The sequence below is a fragment of the Anopheles arabiensis genome, chromosome 2, assembly GCF_016920715.1.
Source record: "Anopheles arabiensis isolate DONGOLA chromosome 2, AaraD3, whole genome shotgun sequence".
Taxonomy (NCBI): Eukaryota; Metazoa; Arthropoda; class Insecta; order Diptera; family Culicidae; genus Anopheles; species Anopheles arabiensis.
The window spans coordinates 111,860,000-111,879,810 of NC_053517.1; the positions used below are offsets into that span (position 1 = coordinate 111,860,000).

Below are 19,811 nucleotides of genomic sequence, written 5' to 3' on the forward strand. Positions count from 1 at the left end.
TCTAACGCACGTTTGACAACCTGCCATAAAACCTAGTGGCAACTTTTGAACCATCCATCAATTGAAAGCAGACGCAGGCTGTTTTACAGATATGTCTCTTGTAGCTCCAACACCATCCAGATTCTCCCGTAAAAATTCTTACACATTTGAATAATTGATCTTAACATTAGGACTTTTCATAGTTCATTCATTGAAAGCTTATTGTTAATTGATAACTGATGAAACTGACCACTTACGATTGTGCGGAAGAAGATAAGTATCCATAGCCTTCGAGGCGCTGCGTTTGAACTGTTCTAAAAAATTATCGATTTGTACTTCGATTGAACTGGGCGTTCCGGCCGCCATAACAAAACATAACAGCAACTTTGACACTCTGGTACTTAATATAGTCTTAAAAAAGTTTTCTTCTTAAACAACATTTATAATTATAAAGATTCATTAAGCTAGTAAGTTCTGCTTCTGTTCTACAAGCATTCACCTGCGTTCTATGTGGACTAAACACTGCACTCTTTTTCTACATCTGTGCATTTTCCAAACCAAAATATATAATGTTGTACGTTCAATACACAATCGTTTATCAATCGTTTATCTTTCTTCCAAGACGTGTTAAAGGTAGCTAATAAATGCACTCGTGGTATAATAGATTTGTTCTATGTCACGCAATCTCACGCCGCATCAGAACCAGCTTCCGAAGAACACCTGTCTAACATATAATATTCGTCGAATAATTACATTTTCTCGCTATCCCAACTGTGCAATGATATTTCTGCACTTTAAATTTCAATGTTTTGATTCGTTTTATTGAAACCCAACTCGATTAAAAACCACGCACATAATTTTATGCACCTGTCGAAATAAACAATACTTCTTTCAGTGTTGTTTTCTTTTTTCTAACTGCTACATATATCTCTTTTGTGAGAGCAGGAAAGCGACAGAGAGATAAGGATATAAAATGCATAGAAGATGATACATCACTGTGGTAGATTCCAATGAACAAACAATTGACATTTTTGCTCCACTTATTTATGCAAAAATTAAAATGTTCAGTGCGAGAGAGTGCTGTGCATATGTAGTGTATTTACTCGATGCTCTCAAAATTACCAATAATATTTAATATGATAGAAAACATTTCTATTTTATTTTGATCGTTCGGTTTGAATGGTCATACCTTACTTCTATTGACTTTGGCTTATTATTGCCAACGACACGAGCGCGATTAACCGTGGTGTCGTCAACGCCGGCCTTTCCTTGAGTTGATTGTATTTATAGAACTATGTGAAACAACTTCTCACAAAATACCGGTTGCGTTTCCGCGGCTCTTATCATCGTCATTTCGAACAAAACCTGCCACCACGGAGTTTCGTGCGATGCTGTAGTGTTTTTAGGTTTAGGTAACTTCATTAACGAAACGGTGCGAGGGGGATATTTCTATGAGAAAAGTGCTTGCGTCTAGAGCGTATCTTCGTTTAGCATTAATACTGTTGTATTTTTAGTCTTTCCTCAATTTTCTATCAATAACCGTCGTCCTTCCCTGCGCCGCTAAACTTGTTTTATTCAATAGCCTGCAGCATTTCTTTGGTTGATCTTCTCAGTGTGGAGACATCAAGTGCATCTCAGTTTACACCAGCAAAGAATTGTCAACAAGTCAACAAAATGAGCAGTAAGTATAAACTATTGTTTTAAATCCAGCTTTCCCAACCAACCGTACACAAAGTTTCGAAATAATATTAAGTTGTGGTCGATTGATACCAAAACATTAAGCAACGACAATAACATCATTCCGACCACGAGACAGGGATTTTAGATGTCAAAGTAGGTGACCTAGAATGACCTTGACAATAGATTTGAATAATAATTAAATGCATGTTGCAATTAAATATAATCTATAGCATTCTCAAAAATTTAGACACTTCGAAAAAGTTATTGTAATCGGATATGTATATGGAGTTGTTAAGCACTTTTCGTATGCATACACGTTCAATCAATTGTTGGCTCTATATTGTAAAATGTAGGCTTTTCTGTCGTATACATTATTTTGTCTAAAATGATACTTATGAGCATTTAGCTTATTCAATCAATTCGAGATTTTACATACAAACATTGTATGAATGAAAATATCGCTTATTTTTCTCCCGCATGCGAACAAAAATTCTAAATTTAATCGTGCGTAGGACGGCGTGATTGGCAACTACGTTAGGAGGAATCGTGTTTGCCTTGCCGAAAATATCTGGCGCCGTTTTCTTTTTTTTCGTCATTGTTGGTTACTGGTTTGATTTTTTCAGTAAAATATCCATAACTGATGTTGACTTTCTAACAGCAAATGATGATAAACTGTGAACGACTAAATAATAAGACAAAATATTAGAACATAATAGTTGTCTATACATAAAAAAAAAAACACACACACACACACACTAACATTTTCTAGCGTAAAACTGTAAATAAAAGCGTCAATCCTTAGCGGCTGCAACAGATAGGAATGACCGGCGTCAGTAAATGTCATCTATGGCAACATAACATCCTCATCGGTCGTTTCTTATCGATGTTGTCATTATGGTTGTTTAACTTTAACCGTAATGAGTCGGCGCCAGCCTGATTTAAGGCATAAGATAATTTATTCTGTCATTATTAAGCAGTGATTAGTTATCTACATTTTTTAAATGATTACTTTGTTTAATCTTACAAAAATATTTGTGTGTAAGATTTGCCATAGTTTAAATTTAAAATCACTAAATCACGTGCAGTAAGCATGCGTTGGCGAAATACACGAGAAAGGTCTTTAAAATAATTTCGTGTATGACTATTTTTGTTTATGAGTAAGAAGAACGTACGCAGACTAATTATATTATTTTTGACACGTTTGAAACACACGTTCCTAATTGCTTGTTCGAGTATTTCTTATTTAAAATGCTATTATCAGAGTAACCAAGAAAAAGTTTATGCATCGGTTACAAATAGAAAATTTAAAATGATTTTGATTTGCAAACATAAATTTAAAATGACTCTTCTTCTAAATAAAGATCCGTCTAATCGTTTTCGCATTGGTTGTATTGTTTGTATTATTATTATTATCGAAAAATCTGGCGACTGTCCTCTAGCAACAGACATCCAAATAAGTGCTCTGATTATAGCACAAAAATAAATTCACACCAAAGCGCATTGGTAGCATTATCAATTGTTTCTAGCTTCCTAGCTTCTTTAGATTGTTTCGCCCTGTATTCGAATATGATTACATCATGCACAACGCTGGGAAAAGCAGTTGGTAGGAAAAATTAAAAAAGGTGTTGCGTTCAAGGTCAGCTACAGAAAATTGGAGATAGCACGGAGATTTAGTTGGCAGTTATCAAGCATCTTCCGTTATTTATTACGCCACGTTCATTTTGCAAATGTAGGAACATGGTGATTTCTTCTTTATTATTTCATTCGATATTTTTCTTCTTGCCATTTTCAGAATACGCCTGGGTGACTTTAGCGACCAATGATTCCTACTCCCTTGGAGCTCTTGTTGTAGCTCACTCGCTAAAGCGAGTTCATACTGAGCATCAAACAGCTGTGCTCATTACGCCAGGTGTATCGGAATCAATGAAGTAAGACGTGACTACCCTCTACTCGGCTTCAACCCATCGTTACTCAATTTATGTGATTTGATACTATTACAGAACAAAGCTACGCGCTGTATTCAATGTTGTAGAAGAGGTTAATCTACTGGATTCAAAAGATGAAGCAAATCTTGCGCTTCTTAAGCGACCAGAGCTGGGTGTTACTTTCACCAAATTACACTGTTGGCGCCTTACACAATTCGAGAAATGTGTTTTCCTCGATGCTGATACGCTGGTTTTGCGCAACTGTGATGAGCTTTTCGAACGAGAAGAGCTATCGGCTGCACCTGACATTGGCTGGCCGGATTGTTTCAATTCAGGCGTGTATGTGTACACCCCAAATATGGAAACATTCTCTAGCTTGGTTCAGTACGCTGTCACTCACGGTAGTTTCGATGGCGGGGATCAAGGATTGCTGAATTCATACTTCTCTGATTGGGCTCACAAGGACATCCAGAAGCACTTGCCCTTCATTTACAACACGTCTTCGGTGGCGACGTACTCTTACTTGCCTGCATTTAAACAGTTCGTACCGTAGATTCCGTTAAACCTAGCAACATCAATCAACTTTATTCTCTGTCTGTTTTGCAGGTTTGGACAAAACACAAAAATTCTTCATTTCATCGGTGTTGCTAAGCCATGGCTGCAGAACTTTAACTCTGAAACACGAAAAGTTTATGTTCCTTCCGAATGTCAGCATCTAGCCAACTTTCTTCAGTACTGGTGGGACATTTTTGCTGAAGATGTTCATTCACGGCTAAGTCCGGATATGGTAAGTTATCAGCATAGCAGCCGTAATTCCTGAAACAGAATATCGATGCACACATTTTTGCGATACAGGTTTTATGAACAGTTGTTTCTACTGCTTTTCTTTTGCGTACATAATTTGATAAACGTTAGCCTAATGGCTAACTTGTTTCTGTCTTTTATGAATATGTTCACCTACCTCATGATTCATAAGTTACGATTCAGTGAGGCTGGTTTGGCAAATACACAATCCTGCTGACCAAGAAATTAATTTGAAAAATAATCCATTTAAATTTCAAGTCTGAACATTTCAAATTTTGGGATTATAGTATAGAATATAAGGCGGAGGTAAGATGACTATTATGCTGTTGTATTCCTTTTGTATAATGATTATATATTGTGCTATGCTTTTCATCAGCTTTTGCAAACGCTTTTTATTAACTACTAATTCATATTTCAATTTCGGAGTTGCTTGATGCAATTAAACTATCAATGCACGGTATTGCACTTTTTTGTAGTGTTTATTTTTGCGCATAGTTGTTGTAGGAAGAATTAAACTTACTTGCATAGTGTTATCATAATGAGAGCAAACCGAAATGGAGAAGACATGTATTCTATTGACACAAAGTTTTATTAGTATTCTATTTCATTTTGTACCGGTGCTGTTGTGATTTATAAAGTTTTGTGTTATATGGATCTTTGCACAAAAATAAGTGACTACGACATGCCACTACTACTTTTTAATGGATGTGTGTTGCATCATTCTTTTGTATCGGATACATCACGGCACATTATTGTAATCATCACAATAAGTCACAAATATGACAACATACTGCGCGCACTGGTCACGGTACAGGTAAAAATGTTGGTTACGCTAAATATCATTTAAACATCATACAAAAGGGAAATGAAACAACAAAAAGGCATTTGCACAGCTGATAAAAGCTGATTCACAAATGACAAATAATGCGAAAAATACTAAACTTAATGATACTTTTTGTACCCTCATTGCTGCCTTTTCGATCAAATCAAAACATTTTCGGCTTATCGTAATAATATGATTTGGCTAATTTATTCATTTCTTTGCCACACATTTCGCCATTTTCTCTCACCTTTTCCTTTCCAAATCTTCCTAAATGTCATACCAATGTACATATCCAATCATGCGCTAATTCATAGAGTGGCCTCGCTGGGGCGTTAGCAAATGTTACGCTTGGAGAACCGCGCACTTCGGAGCAGGACCGCATTGAAGAGAAACTTCGCCGACAATACTGGGAAGCGGGCAATGCAGAGTATGTTGGACGAGACGCTTTTAAGCATATCTGGGCAAAAATTCAACAAACTATGGATAAATGATGCTGTATGAAAAGTTAAAATAACCTTCATACATTTGACAAATATCGTATAATGTGTCCTATTTGGAAAAAAATAAGCGCAATATCAAATCGCATGATTATTATTTTTTCGTAAGCTTCCTATTGTTTGATGTGTAGCAATTTTCTGTTATATTGATCTTGTTATAATAACCAATATAAAAAAAAACAATGCTTATCTAGTTCTTAGAAATTCGGTACAATTTTTCTTTAGGTGTAGGTGTATGCATTATTCATTATGCACTAAGCACACAGCAAATAAATGATTGATAAATGTAAAGAAAACAAAACGTTATGTGATTTTCATTATGAAATCGGTGGGGGGAATCCCTTACGCGTGACCTTAAACGTGCTTCAGGCGTAGTTTTTGTGCTGCTGTATGTATGTTGTCATCCGACTATCATGTGCATATAATCTCTTTTCATTACGATGCTGTCTTGCGATCTCCAAGTGCAAGATGTAGATCGTCTGTTGGAAAAGAGAACTTGATTTAAGATGTATTATGTATATGTTGTGTGTGCTTGCGTGTTTGTGTGTGTGTGTGTTTTGTGCTAAGAACATTTGAGTTTTATTTCCTAACAGCAACAAGCTTTAAAACACTGGATGAAGCCTTTAAGCAAGGTTAGTGCTAATCAATATCGTTCCACCAGTTCGGGAACGATCTATGTAACTAATGAGACCGACATCGATAATCAGATGTTATGTTGGCAAAATGAACAAAACCATCAATCGCAGCAACAGCAAAGAGACGGATACGTTCCTTCATATGATCCACAAATGGTATATACAGATCCCTGGGAGGATTATCTGCAAAGACAAGAGCATGCAAAAAATATGAGAAAACAAGAAGAAGAGCGGCTATACTTCCTATATTTAGATCAACTACGTGTTCAAGAACATGAAAGCCGCCAAGAGTATGAATCATCTCTTGTAAACACAAAGAGTCACCATGAACAGTCATATCATGTACATCATGATCAACATGTTTCCCAACATCAGAATCTTCACCAAGGTACTGATGAGGGTCATGATGGACATCGCCATGAAGTTCATTATGATACAAATGCCTTCCAGCGTACAGATCAATGGGTCGATAAAATGATACAACAACACGAAGCAAATATAGGACACTGGGAAAAAGCTCCTAGCAAAGTATATGAGGTTCAGGAACGAGAGCCATTCAGCTTCAATACTGTGGACCCGACCGGTTATCAATTGAACAACAAATTAAATCCACAAGACTCAACTGGTGATAGAAGCACTTCCGTTAAGGATAGTACTGAAACTATCACAGTAGAAGAAATCAAAACGGTTGCTTTAACCTCCCAACAACAAACATCATGTCCCGACCTGTACGAACCAGCCGAATGCCAAGCAAATGTTGATGGTGGTAAAAATGGGGAAGGGGATGGGGTAGGTACCTTTGAACAGTGTACGTGACCATTATCATCGTTGAAAGACATCGTATGTCATCGCCTAAAAGTGTATAACGCCTTCGCATTTGATCATTTTTTTCGGTCTTATCTAATGTATCGAGTAAATGCATGCATAAACCGCATTTATCACAATATTTTGCAGTTGTTATAGTAAAATCGTCATACTTAGAACTATCCAGTCTTATTAACGTTATTAACCATCATCAAAGTTGTTATTTCATGCTGTCTAGAACCAAGTCGATAATTTCAAGAATACTAACTCATGTGATTTATTTACATTTTTTTAGTTTAAAAAATATAATGTTTCTATATTAGTATGATAAATAACGCTTTTGTTACGCCCTGAAAACTAATCCATTGTATATTGTGGGAGTATCGCGCTATTATTGACATACAATTTTATTAAACCAGTATAAAATTCCACAGTGCAAGCTTTGGGGCAGACCAATTTGCCTTAGTTAAATGATGAAAATAAATAAAATATAAAACTGTTGTAGATGGCGTTCATGTCGCCATTTTTTGATTCCACAACGTATTTTCCATCTGTGTTTATGTGCTACAATTTGTTGTGTGTATGACGTCCAATTTTGCATATTCATATCATACATAAGTGATGTTCTGTATTTCAAATAAATTGGAAATAAAATAGTATGTTCCATAGGATTGTCTGTATGATACATTCAACATTCGTTTTGTGTCCATCAAATGTGTTTTGCTTGCCGACGAAGTATTTAAATTGTCGCTGTTTTGCATTTATTCAATTACAGAGTGGTATTGCTGGGGCATTGGCTCAGTTGCATCTTGGCGAAGCGAAATCTAAGGAACAAGAAGCCTACGAAGAGCATATGAGACGTCAATGCTGGGAAACAGGCAACATCGATTATATGGGTCGGGACTCATTTGACAACATTTGGAAACGCATTCAACAAACCATAAACACCGGCACCGGCTCATGCATGGAAGAAGCATCCGAGGCTTCCGTTGCGCAAACTACTGCACCTGGTACAACACAACGCGCAAGCCGCCGCCCATCACGTTCGCGATCTGCAACTCCGAAAAGAGATCCGAAAGACCGCTCTCCAACGCCACAACCAGAAGAGAAAATATCTGTTGATAAAAAGGAAGGTAATTGACCCAGCACCATCATTGCCTGTGTTCAACGGCGGCACCAGTCAGGCAATTGCTTCCAACTAACCAACATCGTTCATCGTTTATATTTGTTTTCCTGCTGTGTGTTATCTCCATTATCATGCGTAAGTCCTGTCTCTAATAATGTCACTATTACCAGTATCAATGATTCATCTAATTGGTCAACATATGTGTCTTCGTTCCGACTCGTGCAACCAACATTAGTGTAACCAATAGGCTATAATCATGGAACTATTTCAGTTGTTGAAGTCTGGAAAATAGGATTCCTTTTTACAAGTATCGGTAATTATGGCATTGAATAATTTTTCAGTTCTGTTTGTCAGATCTTATCTTAATGGAACATATGATTCGAAACCTTTACGTGCCATTCGCTAGGAGATGGTATAAAATTTCCTACGTGATAGAAATGTCGTACTGCACAAAGTAACAGAAAGATTAAAATGTAGACAGAACATAGAATACTAACAGTTTCCGTTTAAAATTATGCATGATGAAGTAATGAACCCCAATAAGTTTTTTAGGACAAATGTAACAAACATCGATATTATTTCCCATTTGTTCATCCTTCAAACCCGTGATGATACATAAAGCTATATCAGTCGTGGAATGATACATGAATAATTAGCAAATGTGTATATGTGTCCCAAACGAGTTCATACAAGATTAGCTAAATATATTTACTCAATACTACTCCTAATTGTGTTGCATTTTGTGATGTCTACGGCATTTCTTCAGCATACATTTCACTTTTGGACGGATAAAGTGAACTATATAACAGATACACAAATTGCAGATTTACCTTGCAAAAATATTCATGATAGACAGTACTTCAATCATTCAGCATTCTTGTTAACATTCAACATTCAATTAATTTCCTCTAACAGACACCTTTTCAATAAAGATGATAAAAAAAAACTCGTATTCGTCTACAAGGAAAGTAATCGATAAGATTCATGAATAATAAAACTAATACTTATTATGCATTTTAACATCTTTCACCGGTCATACATGATTTTTGGAAAAAGCATAAAAGTAAAAATATGCACGATTGAGTACCAAATTTCCACTTCTTGTCGCTGGTTTTAGCGAAAAGTGTGTTGAAACATAACTGTACACACGAAGAACGTTGATCACTCAGCAAGTTACACGGTTGCTGCGCATTCGTATACAGTTAGAATGTCGTTCAAATCACAGTACATATGATGTGTGTTTACTATTACCACAGATGAAACTACTAATTTACAGCCATACATCTAGTTATAGTTAAGGTGCATGCAGTAATCCACACTGCGTCATGCAATTAGCATGATTCCATGATTCTCAGAGCTGCTCTGCTCAATACCAATGGTAACACAAGCAAATGTTCGCGATTTTCTCAACATTTGCGATTTATGCATATGCATACAAATGGGCACCGCAAAGTATCAAAGTTTAAGAACACTGAAACGGAATTGAATAAGCTGGTGTTCTTGATTTTTAAGGCGTTGATTTTTATAATTAATATATAATTAATATATTTTTTATAATTATATTTTACATTTGAGACACAACAACAATGATAAATCGTAAACAAATAATGCCATTTCTGTTTCAATAACTAAAACTTGTGCAACGGAATTAATTGATGGGTGGTGTTCTACTTACAGTGTTGCGTTTTTAAACATATCTCGGTGCCGCTTATAAAACCGATCAGAAACTAACTAGGATTTCCTTTTCTTCTTAAATTTTCTTTTCTCTCCCCGTATTCTACTGTGCAATAATGACTACATTCTTTATCGATATTGACCATTTCAACTTTCTTTTTGGGGTTGTGTTGCGTTATGCACGCATTACTTCTTTGATGGTTTTATAATTTGCATTGCTTGCTTACTTCCGTGGGAAATAACCCCGTATGCATGCTTATACCACATTCATACGGTTTATTCGGGTACGTCGGGACTACGCTCATCATCAAACATTGTAACATTCTACAGCCCAAGTCGTTCCTCCACCGGTCATTGCGGAGGAGGACGATGTTGCTGTCAGTTTATCTACGATGGACTGTAGTAGTTTTGCAATACGACTCCAAACCTCCAGGCTGCCACCACCAATTCAGTATGATCCAACTACCAATACGACAACATTGACGAAGAAAGTTTTTGCAGGTTACCAACAAATTATAACGACCAAGAGTCCAGAAGGAAAAACTCGAACGCACACGAAGCTGGTCTACGATCCCTCGGTCGAAGATGATGAAACTAAAGAGGAGGCGAATGTGCCACTTACTACACCCACAGTAGCCTCGAACCAGGACGTAGTAGATGGTACTGTGATGCAGAAGGCGACCGTAAATACTCCTCCAGTATCGTCGAAGCAAAAGATAACGACGGCAGCTGCTGAAGGTGGCATGAAGGAAATGTCTTCAACAAAAACTGCAATGCAGGCACCGAATATCACTCCTGGAATTAAAAGAGATGCCATTGTTTCTCAGTCACCGATGCCAAAATCTGCATCAAACCCCACGGCTCCATCCTCAGCCCAACAGCGTCAACAGCAGGTGGCACAGGAATCGCTTGCAGGTAAAACGAACGCATTCTTCGAAACACAGCAACCGGTCAAAGCATTGCGTAAAAAAAGACACATGTCTCCACCGCCGCAACCACTGCCTACTACAAACGCGACGTCCAACAATCAAGCCTCAGGAAAAGCATCAACTTCATCTTCGCCATTATCACCATCATCGTCATCTGCAACGAACGCTTTGCACCGTGGGCTGCCGGCTAATCCAAAGGCTTCCGTAACTACAGCTATTTTGCCATCTGTCGTATCGCATCCATCAATAGCATCCTCTAGCAAGGCAGAAGCGAGCAACACACAGAACACTCTCAACACACGCACTTTTCTAAATAATCAAAAAGATGAATCGGCTCTAACACTGCCATTACTTGAGAAGACTTCAACACCCGCGTCACAGTCATCACCGTCTACCAAGAGTTCCACTGAAACGAAACCAAACCACACCGCCGTCGAAGGTTCTAAAGTTGGTTCGCCTCCAGTGCCTCCACGTCGTAAGCGTGAATCAAGAACTGCAAAAATAGGTAAAATTTAATAGCCACGTCTCTCTATGAACGTGTTCGTTTCTTCATCAAATCCTAGTTCATCGAGCGGAAACACACAAGCGGTAAACAAAAATTGAACAATTGCAACTTGGGCTTCGTTACAAATAATAATCCCTTATTGGGAATAGAACATCGATACACAATACAACGATTCCGTCAATAATCGGTTTCGATACTATGATGATTATCCAGATTTAAGTCAACTTTCCTTCTAACCCGCCTTAATAGCTTCGGTGATTGCATCTTTTATCTTTAAAAAGCATTCAAATTCAATTTGTTTGAAAGGGATCGTTTTTTTTTTATTTCCATCGCCACTACAATAATTGGCAATCTACTAATCCTGACCAAACCTGAGCCTTACCGAGACTTTGACCCATAGCGGGACAGTCCACGTCCACGGCAACTCCTTATTGTTATAGGTGGGTCGGTCCTATCCATATATGGAACTAGGATGGACGTTTTGTTGAGTCATACGTTTAACGACTACACTTCTCAAGGACTGTGCCGAAATTTGTCAATTCAGTATTTCACAAAGTCACTCACCTCGACAACCACACTAGACGGACAAAAAGCAATACAGCAACTGTCTGTGTTTAGCTATTGAACTTTGGTTTGAACGCAAAAAGTCTAATGATTCATTTTCAAGATACAAGACAATTTTCGTTTCAAGTTTAAAAATTCACAATTCACTTGCTATTGGCTGGTATTATTGAATCCGTTCGTTGCGGGAACGTACGGCGCTCACATGAAATTCTAGGGATGGCAACACATTTCTTGAGCCCGCTCCTACAACGCCGATGTGAATAACTGTAGCAACCATCTAGTACGTTAGGAAAATGAGTGTCGGGACGTACGCCGCCGCTACGAACGGATTCAATAATACCAGCCATTTTTCGTCGCACAAAGCTACACTTGAGACATTTGATCAAACTGTTTACTTAAAACAAATCTGCATCTACATTGCAATTCGCAATTGTTTGCATTACCGTACGCGTTTATTGTATAACCGCACAAAACCCATGTTTTTGTTTCAAAATTGTACGTCACAGCTAACACGTAAACGGACTCAATTGCAAACATCCTTTGGACACTTTCATCAATGTTCTAAGATTGTTCTAATAAAGCTCAATTTGTGTATTATATAGTCAAAGTTATTATTCATTACATTTAATAACCCGATCCGTTTCATGTTGCGTACCTGTAGGTCGATGCCATGTTTTCTCTATCAGAATGTTGTTCGTTGGTTTCGTTCTCAAAAACCTAGCACTAGCCTAGAACGTGATTACACAAAATTATGTTTTGTTCGTCTATCAATCGCCTGCTTGCCATACCAGCATTTCATGATTTTTATAATGGAATTTGAGTTATAATCTATCTTATTCTCTTGTTCTCTTCTCTTTTCTTTCTTTTGTGTAATTGTGTGACCTTAAACGTCCTTATGTGTAACACTTTTGTTAACGTGACGTACAAACCTTTCATGTCTGTTCATATTATCATATTATTGTGGTTTCAAAATGTGGTTTGTCACACAATAAATGGCTCTAACGGCTCTAACAGCAAAAGCGAAAAGATCGAAAATATATCAATTGTTACTATCTTGTATTTCTTGCACGAAGAAAAAGCGTTGATAGAATTTCATTTGAAAATAACGTATGATGCTATCGTTATTAATGTGTCAATTATCAAAATGGACTCAAATATCGAAAAATATATTATTTACATTTTGAAAAACTACAACAAAACGAATGTTTCGTACAGTTTCGTATAAGCGAATCAAAAAAAAAATACATATCTTGTAAAGTCGTCAACTCTTATTCCTGTAACAACAAACAATATCCATATGTTAGGTATCATTTCCTTCCACCATGAATATTACATTCAGGTAGCTGAAACATAAATTTGACCAGATCACATTGTCTTTTGTTACAACCCATCTCAATATCACTGGATAATCCTGATTTCGATAACTCTCCTTTTTCCTTTCCCATTTTTATTCCCACCAGCACGGCTCATTCGAACGTTCTGCACTATCTTGTGAGGCCACAAGGCTTGGTATAAAATTATTCACCCACCAACCCGTGCCCGTAGCCTGTTGTAATTCTTCAATGATTCTAAAAGTTTACTATAGATGGATGGTAACAGCTTACAGTGCATTGTTCAAATGAACGAACGTTTGTCTTTGCACGGGCATACGTATGATGTGACCTATTAAAATTGTTCTATCCATCCTTATTGCACTGGCCGTTTTTCGATGCATTTTTGTTGCTACTGAACTATATGCAACTATTTTAATGAATGAATGTTTTATTTCCAACTAACATGCCGAACTTGCAAAACTATTTGGTAGTTCATGAATGTGCTTCTTCTGTTCTATTTTTTTTGAAATAAACTGTTGTGTACACTTACAGCGCTACTTTTTTAAACACTCCACTTTGATAATACAAAAGTTTGGGTAAGTATTTCAAACAACTGTGTTGGTTTTATTATAACTAGATAATTTGACCAGGTTACAGTGCTGCGCAACGAAATTACTAAGATCCCCTTTACCCTGAAAAGTACGCAGAAATGATTGGCCTCGAAGCTTTCGGACACTGCATTTATATCAGTCCTTGAAGAAATACTAAGCCCATACCAGTGCAGGAGTCGGTATTGTGTTCATACCGGTTCTGGAACTTATCATATCCTACATATATATGCTGGAACCGATCATGAAACCAATCTGGTCCTCGAACTGATCATGAACCGTAGGAGTTAGCGCAGAAAGTAGTCCGGGTCTGGAACCGATACAGTTACAGTTTTGATTGAGTAACTAATGCTGCTGGTGCTACAACCCATACCTGGCAGTACATGTGCAGCGTAGGAATCGTGTAGGAATTGATTTCGGAAAGATTTCGGTAGGAAATAGCGGGGAAATTTTAGTAGATTCTGTATAGTGATGATCAAATGCATCCAAATGGTAATACTCAACAATTACTAATCTTGCGGCTATTAATCATATTTACGGCTTAACAACATGCCCGCCATGAGTTCGAGGCCCCGCGCCTCTGTTTTGACGTCAATAATATCCGAGAAGTGCCCCCCGTCAATCATAGCGTGATTGATTTGGGAATATGTCTGGCTTGAAGCGAGGTGAAGTTGCTACGAATGTGCATGTGCTTGGAGGAGGTAAAGTTAATAAACCTGAAGCCGTTGTCGTTTGTCAGCTGGTGCTGCACCCATCACCATGAACCCAGTAATGATGGGTAAATTCAACAAAAATCCGGAATCGCAAATGACTCCGCCAAAATTGGAAGTTAGGAGTGGTTCCGAAAGTTAGGAGCAACACTTCAGACTCGGAACCATCCGGAGCCGTCCGGAGCAGAAGAAGCCGTCGAAGCCGACCGTAACCCGTTGTAACTGTCGAAAGTATATTTAAGCGCTTCGCCGGTATCTGCGATATAAGCTAATAAAAAATTAGGAGTTGATGAGTAAAAAATGTCTTATTCATTTACTATACTGAAGTAAATGTTGGTTACATTTACAACCAACATTACAGATCTTCACACTTTTTCTCAAGACTGAGGGACTCTTTCCGAATGTTCCGGATCCGACCTCACTGTCACGTAACTGATACTAGCACGAGTAATTAATTAAATAAACGAAACACGACAACATCCATTTAAAAATATATTATTATTTTCACATTTCAATAGATATTGCAGCTTTTATTATTATGTACATGATATTTTCAGCAACATTTGTACAAATTCGATATTTTGGTTCGTCCGTCCTGCAAAACAAAGCCAACACTTTTCAGTACTTTTTTTATCCTGCAATGCTATCTCTGTATTACAAATCGACATTTTAAGTGTGTTTTGTACGAACCATTCGACCGTAGCAAGTAATCGTAATTGGAGTTTATTTGTGTAACTCTTTCTAGCACAAGCTAAGCAATTTCACTGTGTCTCGTAAATATGTGTTAACCAATAACTGTTTACTTGTAGTACCCAGATCGGTATTTAAAAAATAACAAAAAGCATTTCATTCTGGAAATTTATAGCATAAGCACCTTTTGTATGGTTTGAAGCTAGTTCATATTGAACAAAGCGATGCTGAATATACATTTTTGTATTTCCATGCCTTATAACAAGTATCCGTTTGCGCATTTATCTTTTCTATGCACAGCTTAATCTACGGGCGGTATTACAAGTTGGCCAACATACGCCAATGTAGAACTTTGACATAGATTATTTCTTCCATGCAGATGAACCGACTTTTCCGTCATCTACTTTTCCGAGCTTTGGAAAATTGTTTTCCATATAATGTGTCTGATAGTGTTCGGTCAAATCGTCTTGGATGAGCACTTGCTTACAAACTTGACAAACCTCTAGTTTCGAGGAATTAGAAGCTTTCCCTTTGCCGAAAGATTTCGGTCTATTGTTTTCGTCTTGGCAGTATACCAAATAAAGTTCCTATAAAGAAATAATACAATACTTTTAACGAAAATCGTATCTTTTCATCCATCTTTTTCAACCCAATAATACACGAAGTATAGTTTACCTGTTGTTTGCTGATGGTTGGCAGTAACGCGATCAGTTCAGGAAAAATTTCATGGAAACGATCACCTAGTGCTACTCTGCAGTGCTCATAATAAGCTGATGCTTCGTATTGCCCATCACGGAACATCTGTGAAATGGTTCGGAACTCCATTAACGCGTCTTGACTTTTCAACGCTCTTTGAAAATGTGTTACAAGCACCTGAGAAAGAAAAGAAATAAATACGTTTTATATTTAGAATGAGTACATCTTAACGGAATGCGTATGTTGTGTTCCTCACTTGATTTCTTTTACTGGCGTTTGAAGGAGAGACATAACTGTAAGTGGGCAAGATATTGTACGATTCCCCTGTTGAGTTCGTAAAAGTCATGTTGTTCGCATTCCTTGCAACGGAATTTAATGTGACATTCCCAAAGCCAGGTGGAGGACCGGGCATTCGTTTTAAATTTACGTTTTCAAATCCAGGTGGCGTACGTTTGGGACCGGCTGCTAGTGCAAAATGAACACTGTTAGAACTGCCTAACACAGGGAAAGAACTATTTAACGACGAAGGGATGTTATTGTTGTTTGTGGGAGAAGATTGTGTAGCGGCTGAGCTTTGTCCATTGGATTTACTGTGTTGCTGTTGCTTCTGCTGTTGCTCTTTGTTACGATCCTTCGCTCCGCCGCCACCCCCTTTGGAAACAGATTCACTATTATTATTCCGCGTGTCTGCTGAATTAACGGTGGACAAATCTTTTTGTTTCATTTTTTCACCAGATTTTTTTCCGGTCAGGGCGTTTAGATTAACAAAGCCAGTATCATCTTTTAGCTGTGGGGCCGGCATGGGTTTCTTCTTGCTTGAAGAGCTACCGGCAGTGGTTTGTGAACCTCCTCCAGCTCCAGACACCCAAGGGATAGGTTTTGCTGTTCCTGGTTTATTCCCTTCTCCGAGTGATGGAAATGCTTTGGTTGAATGCACACTTGGCACGGTTCCCTGAACGGTAGCAGATGCGTTTTTCTTCAAATCCTTGGCAGATATTGTGGTTACCTTTGAGGCGACGCTTGACACTGACACGTAATCATCCACTAATGCCCGATGCTTTGCCGATATTGCGTTCAAGTTCACCATCGATGAGTTCCCACTTCGATCGTTCATATCCGAAAAAACATCTCCAGTAAGCTTCTTATTTGAACCAGTCAGCGCTTTACTACTAGAACCCGGCAAAGCCGGAAAGTCAGAAGAATTTTTCTTCCCAATCATAGAACCAACAGAAGCTCCGTTAGATTTACCAGTGCTCGATCCTGAGGGTCGATTTGAAACGTGAATCATCATGCTCGTACCAGCTGAGGAAGTAGGTTGGCTTGGTTTGAGAAGCGAACTCGCAGTAATTTTGCTACTAAAACCTTCATTTAGGCTGGTTGGGCCAGTCGTTTCGCCTCCACCCGATCCAAGAGCGGGAAAGTTTTCTTTCGTGCGCGCAAGTCCTGCTGTTCCATACACACGCTGTCGTATCGTAACATTATTTGGACGAAATACTGGATTTGGTGCGGAGCCACCAAGCGTAGGAAAGTCCTGTTCACTGGTGGCATCAATCACCTTTTTAGGGTGTTGCTTACTTGTTTGATCATTTGTCAATTCAAGATTATCAAGCTCGTGTTGCAGTGTCTCGCCTGATGTGCCACTACCGGCACTGCGACCTGTGGCACTGCCTCCTCGTCCCACACGAGATCGACTCGATAAAGGCCCACTGCCGGAAGAGCCTGCAGCAGCTGATGGTCCCGCACTTCCGGGCGCAGCAGCTCCATGACGCGGAGCATAAGTAAATTCAAGTTCTAAGGTACGAGTCTGTTTGTTCGCTAATCGGTTCATTGATTTGCCGTGCACTGATGCACGATGCGCTCGCAAATCGATTTCCGTTCGAAATACAGATGTAAATTGTTCTTGCTCACATTCACCTTCCTCACAAAGAAAATGATCTGCCCGGAAGTGATCACGTAACGATGCATAATCCCTATAAAGAGGATAATGAATCATAAGTAAGTTACAGATTCATATTAAATAACTGTCTTCGCTTTTTACATACCCATAGAAGTAGTTTCTGCCATCTGCATCGCAATAGTGGCAGAAGAAATGGTCTTTACGTAGGTGACGGAACAGTTCATCCTTATCGAGAAACCGTGTATCGCAATATTCACATAGCGGATGCCCGCGATGACCAACCTTGTCTGGATCACCTTTACGACGATGCAGAGCCAGCTCCTGTCTGTTATAGCATCGTCGTTCGGAAGAAAACACCTTCAGATGCTCTGTGCATATGTCACAATAGAACAGCTCGTGTTTTTTCCGTACATGCTCACGCAGAAGTTCGAATTTTGGGAAATTTTTTTGATCACACCTGAAAGATAGTTGGCATAAGCTCATTAGTTATTGTACGGAATAAATCTTGTAATTATACTGCGCAACATATCGGTGAATTCTTTGTTGGTAGGGTGTATTGACACGAAAGAGATGCATTTACATGCATCACACATTTTTTCGTGCCAATGGTCAATATGCGCGCGCAACTAATGGTTAAATTAATACGTAAGATGAGCACTAGTTGTGATTATGTATGCTTACTGTTATGCTTACCGAGGGCATTTGTAATCTAGAAGATCGAAATAAGCGTGTTGTACCTCTGCGTCCGTAAAGCAGATCCGGTATTTTTTATCATACAGTCCTGATCGATTTTTTACGTCCAATTGCTGGTAAGGTGTAAGCGTTTTCGAAAATATTACCTGCAACAAAACGGGAAAGCAAAATACATCCTTCTGCCAGCAAAGCGGTAATCCACTCACAGTCCAAAATCTTCCAAAACATACCTTGGCTAAATCACGACGGCAAATAGGGCAATCATTCTGCTGACATAGTACTCTAATACGGGTAGAGCACTCGTAGCAGCAAAGATGATCGCACTCACCGATGGCAAAATATACAATTGGCTTGAAGCATACGACACATAGAGTTTCCGTTGTCTCTACGTCGGAGACATTCTTCTCCTGAGTGGTGGTTTGTTGTCGTTTAGAGGCCATGTTGTCGCACGCAAAATGCAATGTTAATATAGCTCCTGTTGCAAACCGTTGCTCAATTCGCGAAATAGCGCTTGCCTCAATAAAGTGGACTTTCCGAAAGCAATGTGCACAGAATTGACAGCCGGAGGCAAAAATCGCTAACCTTAGAAGAGGTTACGAAAGGTAATAAACCTCGACACGTACACGCTGGTTTTCTAGCTCGACGGGTTGCTATTGATGATTTGTTCAAGTATTCTTTCGTTCACATAAGATGCAATCGAAAATGAAATTGCAATCGTGAAAAGGGATATGCGGCTGAAGCTGCAGAATCGTTTTGCTAATTTAGATTTTTTACCAACGAAACCATATCAACACTTGGACCTCCAACGCGAAAAGGAATTTTTGACAATAAGCAGATTTGTCGTGCATCAAGGTTGGTACAGTATTTGTCAACTTGTCTGCAGATTTAAATTCGCCCGTCTTAATTAAAAAAGAGAAACAAGTAAAAAGCAGAAAATCGTGGAAACCCGCGTAAATTTACTTCTCAAACTATATTTTCTTTTTGTGTAGCAAAATAAATGAAACAAATGAATAACGACATATCCGTGTATTCAAACACATTCAAACACCTTGGCCATTCCTTTCCAAACCACAATGATTCATCGCTGGAGTCGTTAGTAGTTTGAGCTTTTCCTTGCATGTAACCTAATGATGAATGGAAAACTGTAAACTCTGCGACTGATATGTCTTCCTGTTGCTCATTTATTGAACAAAATATGAATATCGTAACCATCGAGCACAGTCATGTTTGTTTGGTTTATTCCTCTCAACATTTGCAAG

At 38.4% G+C, this 19,811-nt stretch overlaps 2 protein-coding genes and 1 long non-coding RNA gene across 15 annotated transcripts; 1 reads left to right on the plus strand and 2 right to left on the minus strand.

Annotated features, from left to right (window-relative positions):
* The first annotated feature begins 1,233 nt into the window (after positions 1 to 1,233).
* LOC120895289 (glycogenin-1) lies at positions 1,234 to 13,547 on the plus strand. 13 transcript variants are annotated; one of them, XM_040298493.1, is made up of 9 exons: positions 1,234 to 1,391; positions 1,494 to 1,660; positions 3,452 to 3,587; positions 3,660 to 4,124; positions 4,191 to 4,371; positions 6,302 to 7,132; positions 7,923 to 8,280; positions 10,278 to 11,381; positions 13,406 to 13,547. In XM_040298493.1, exons 2-9 carry the CDS (start codon positions 1,654 to 1,656, stop codon positions 13,438 to 13,440), a joined length of 3,117 nt encoding a protein of 1,038 aa, XP_040154427.1. In that variant the 5' UTR covers positions 1,234 to 1,391; positions 1,494 to 1,653; the 3' UTR covers positions 13,441 to 13,547. The 13 variants fall into 13 exon arrangements, with proteins under 13 accessions (XP_040154427.1, XP_040154424.1, XP_040154426.1 ...); XM_040298490.1 differs by lacking the exon at positions 13,406 to 13,547 and adding an exon at positions 12,960 to 13,313 and having other exon boundaries at positions 1,234 to 1,411; XM_040298492.1 differs by lacking the exon at positions 13,406 to 13,547 and adding an exon at positions 12,960 to 13,313 and having other exon boundaries at positions 1,234 to 1,411; positions 1,562 to 1,660.
* On the minus strand, positions 2,281 to 2,482 carry LOC120895291. Its single transcript, XR_005738307.1, has 2 exons — positions 2,420 to 2,482; positions 2,281 to 2,341 (listed from the first exon to the last, which is right to left on the minus strand). It is a non-coding gene; the product is annotated as an uncharacterized LOC120895291 (long non-coding RNA).
* A 1,508-nt stretch (positions 13,548 to 15,055) lies between the features above and the next one.
* LOC120895290 (E3 ubiquitin-protein ligase ZNF598) lies at positions 15,056 to 19,379 on the minus strand. Its single transcript, XM_040298503.1, has 6 exons — positions 18,783 to 19,379; positions 18,553 to 18,698; positions 18,005 to 18,316; positions 16,219 to 17,932; positions 15,942 to 16,139; positions 15,056 to 15,853 (listed from the first exon to the last, which is right to left on the minus strand). Exons 1-6 carry the CDS (start codon positions 18,990 to 18,992, stop codon positions 15,629 to 15,631), a joined length of 2,805 nt encoding a protein of 934 aa, XP_040154437.1. The 5' UTR covers positions 18,993 to 19,379; the 3' UTR covers positions 15,056 to 15,628.
* Between the last annotated feature and the right edge of the window lie 432 nt (positions 19,380 to 19,811).

Coding starts and splice junctions, on each gene's coding strand:
- LOC120895290 (XM_040298503.1), bottom strand. CDS start 18,992: ATGGCCTCTAAACGACAACAAACCACCACTCAGGAGAAGAATGTCTCC. Junction 18,317..18,552: donor CTAGATTACAAATGCCCTCG/GTAAGCATAACA, acceptor ACTATCTTTCAG/GTGTGATCAAAAAAATTTCC. Junction 15,854..15,941: donor CAACCATCAGCAAACAACAG/GTAAACTATACT, acceptor ATTTCTTTATAG/GAACTTTATTTGGTATACTG.
- LOC120895289 (XM_040298490.1), top strand. Junction 4,125..4,190: donor TACTTGCCTGCATTTAAACA/GTTCGTACCGTA, acceptor TCTGTTTTGCAG/GTTTGGACAAAACACAAAAA. Junction 8,281..10,277: donor ATCTGTTGATAAAAAGGAAG/GTAATTGACCCA, acceptor AACATTCTACAG/CCCAAGTCGTTCCTCCACCG.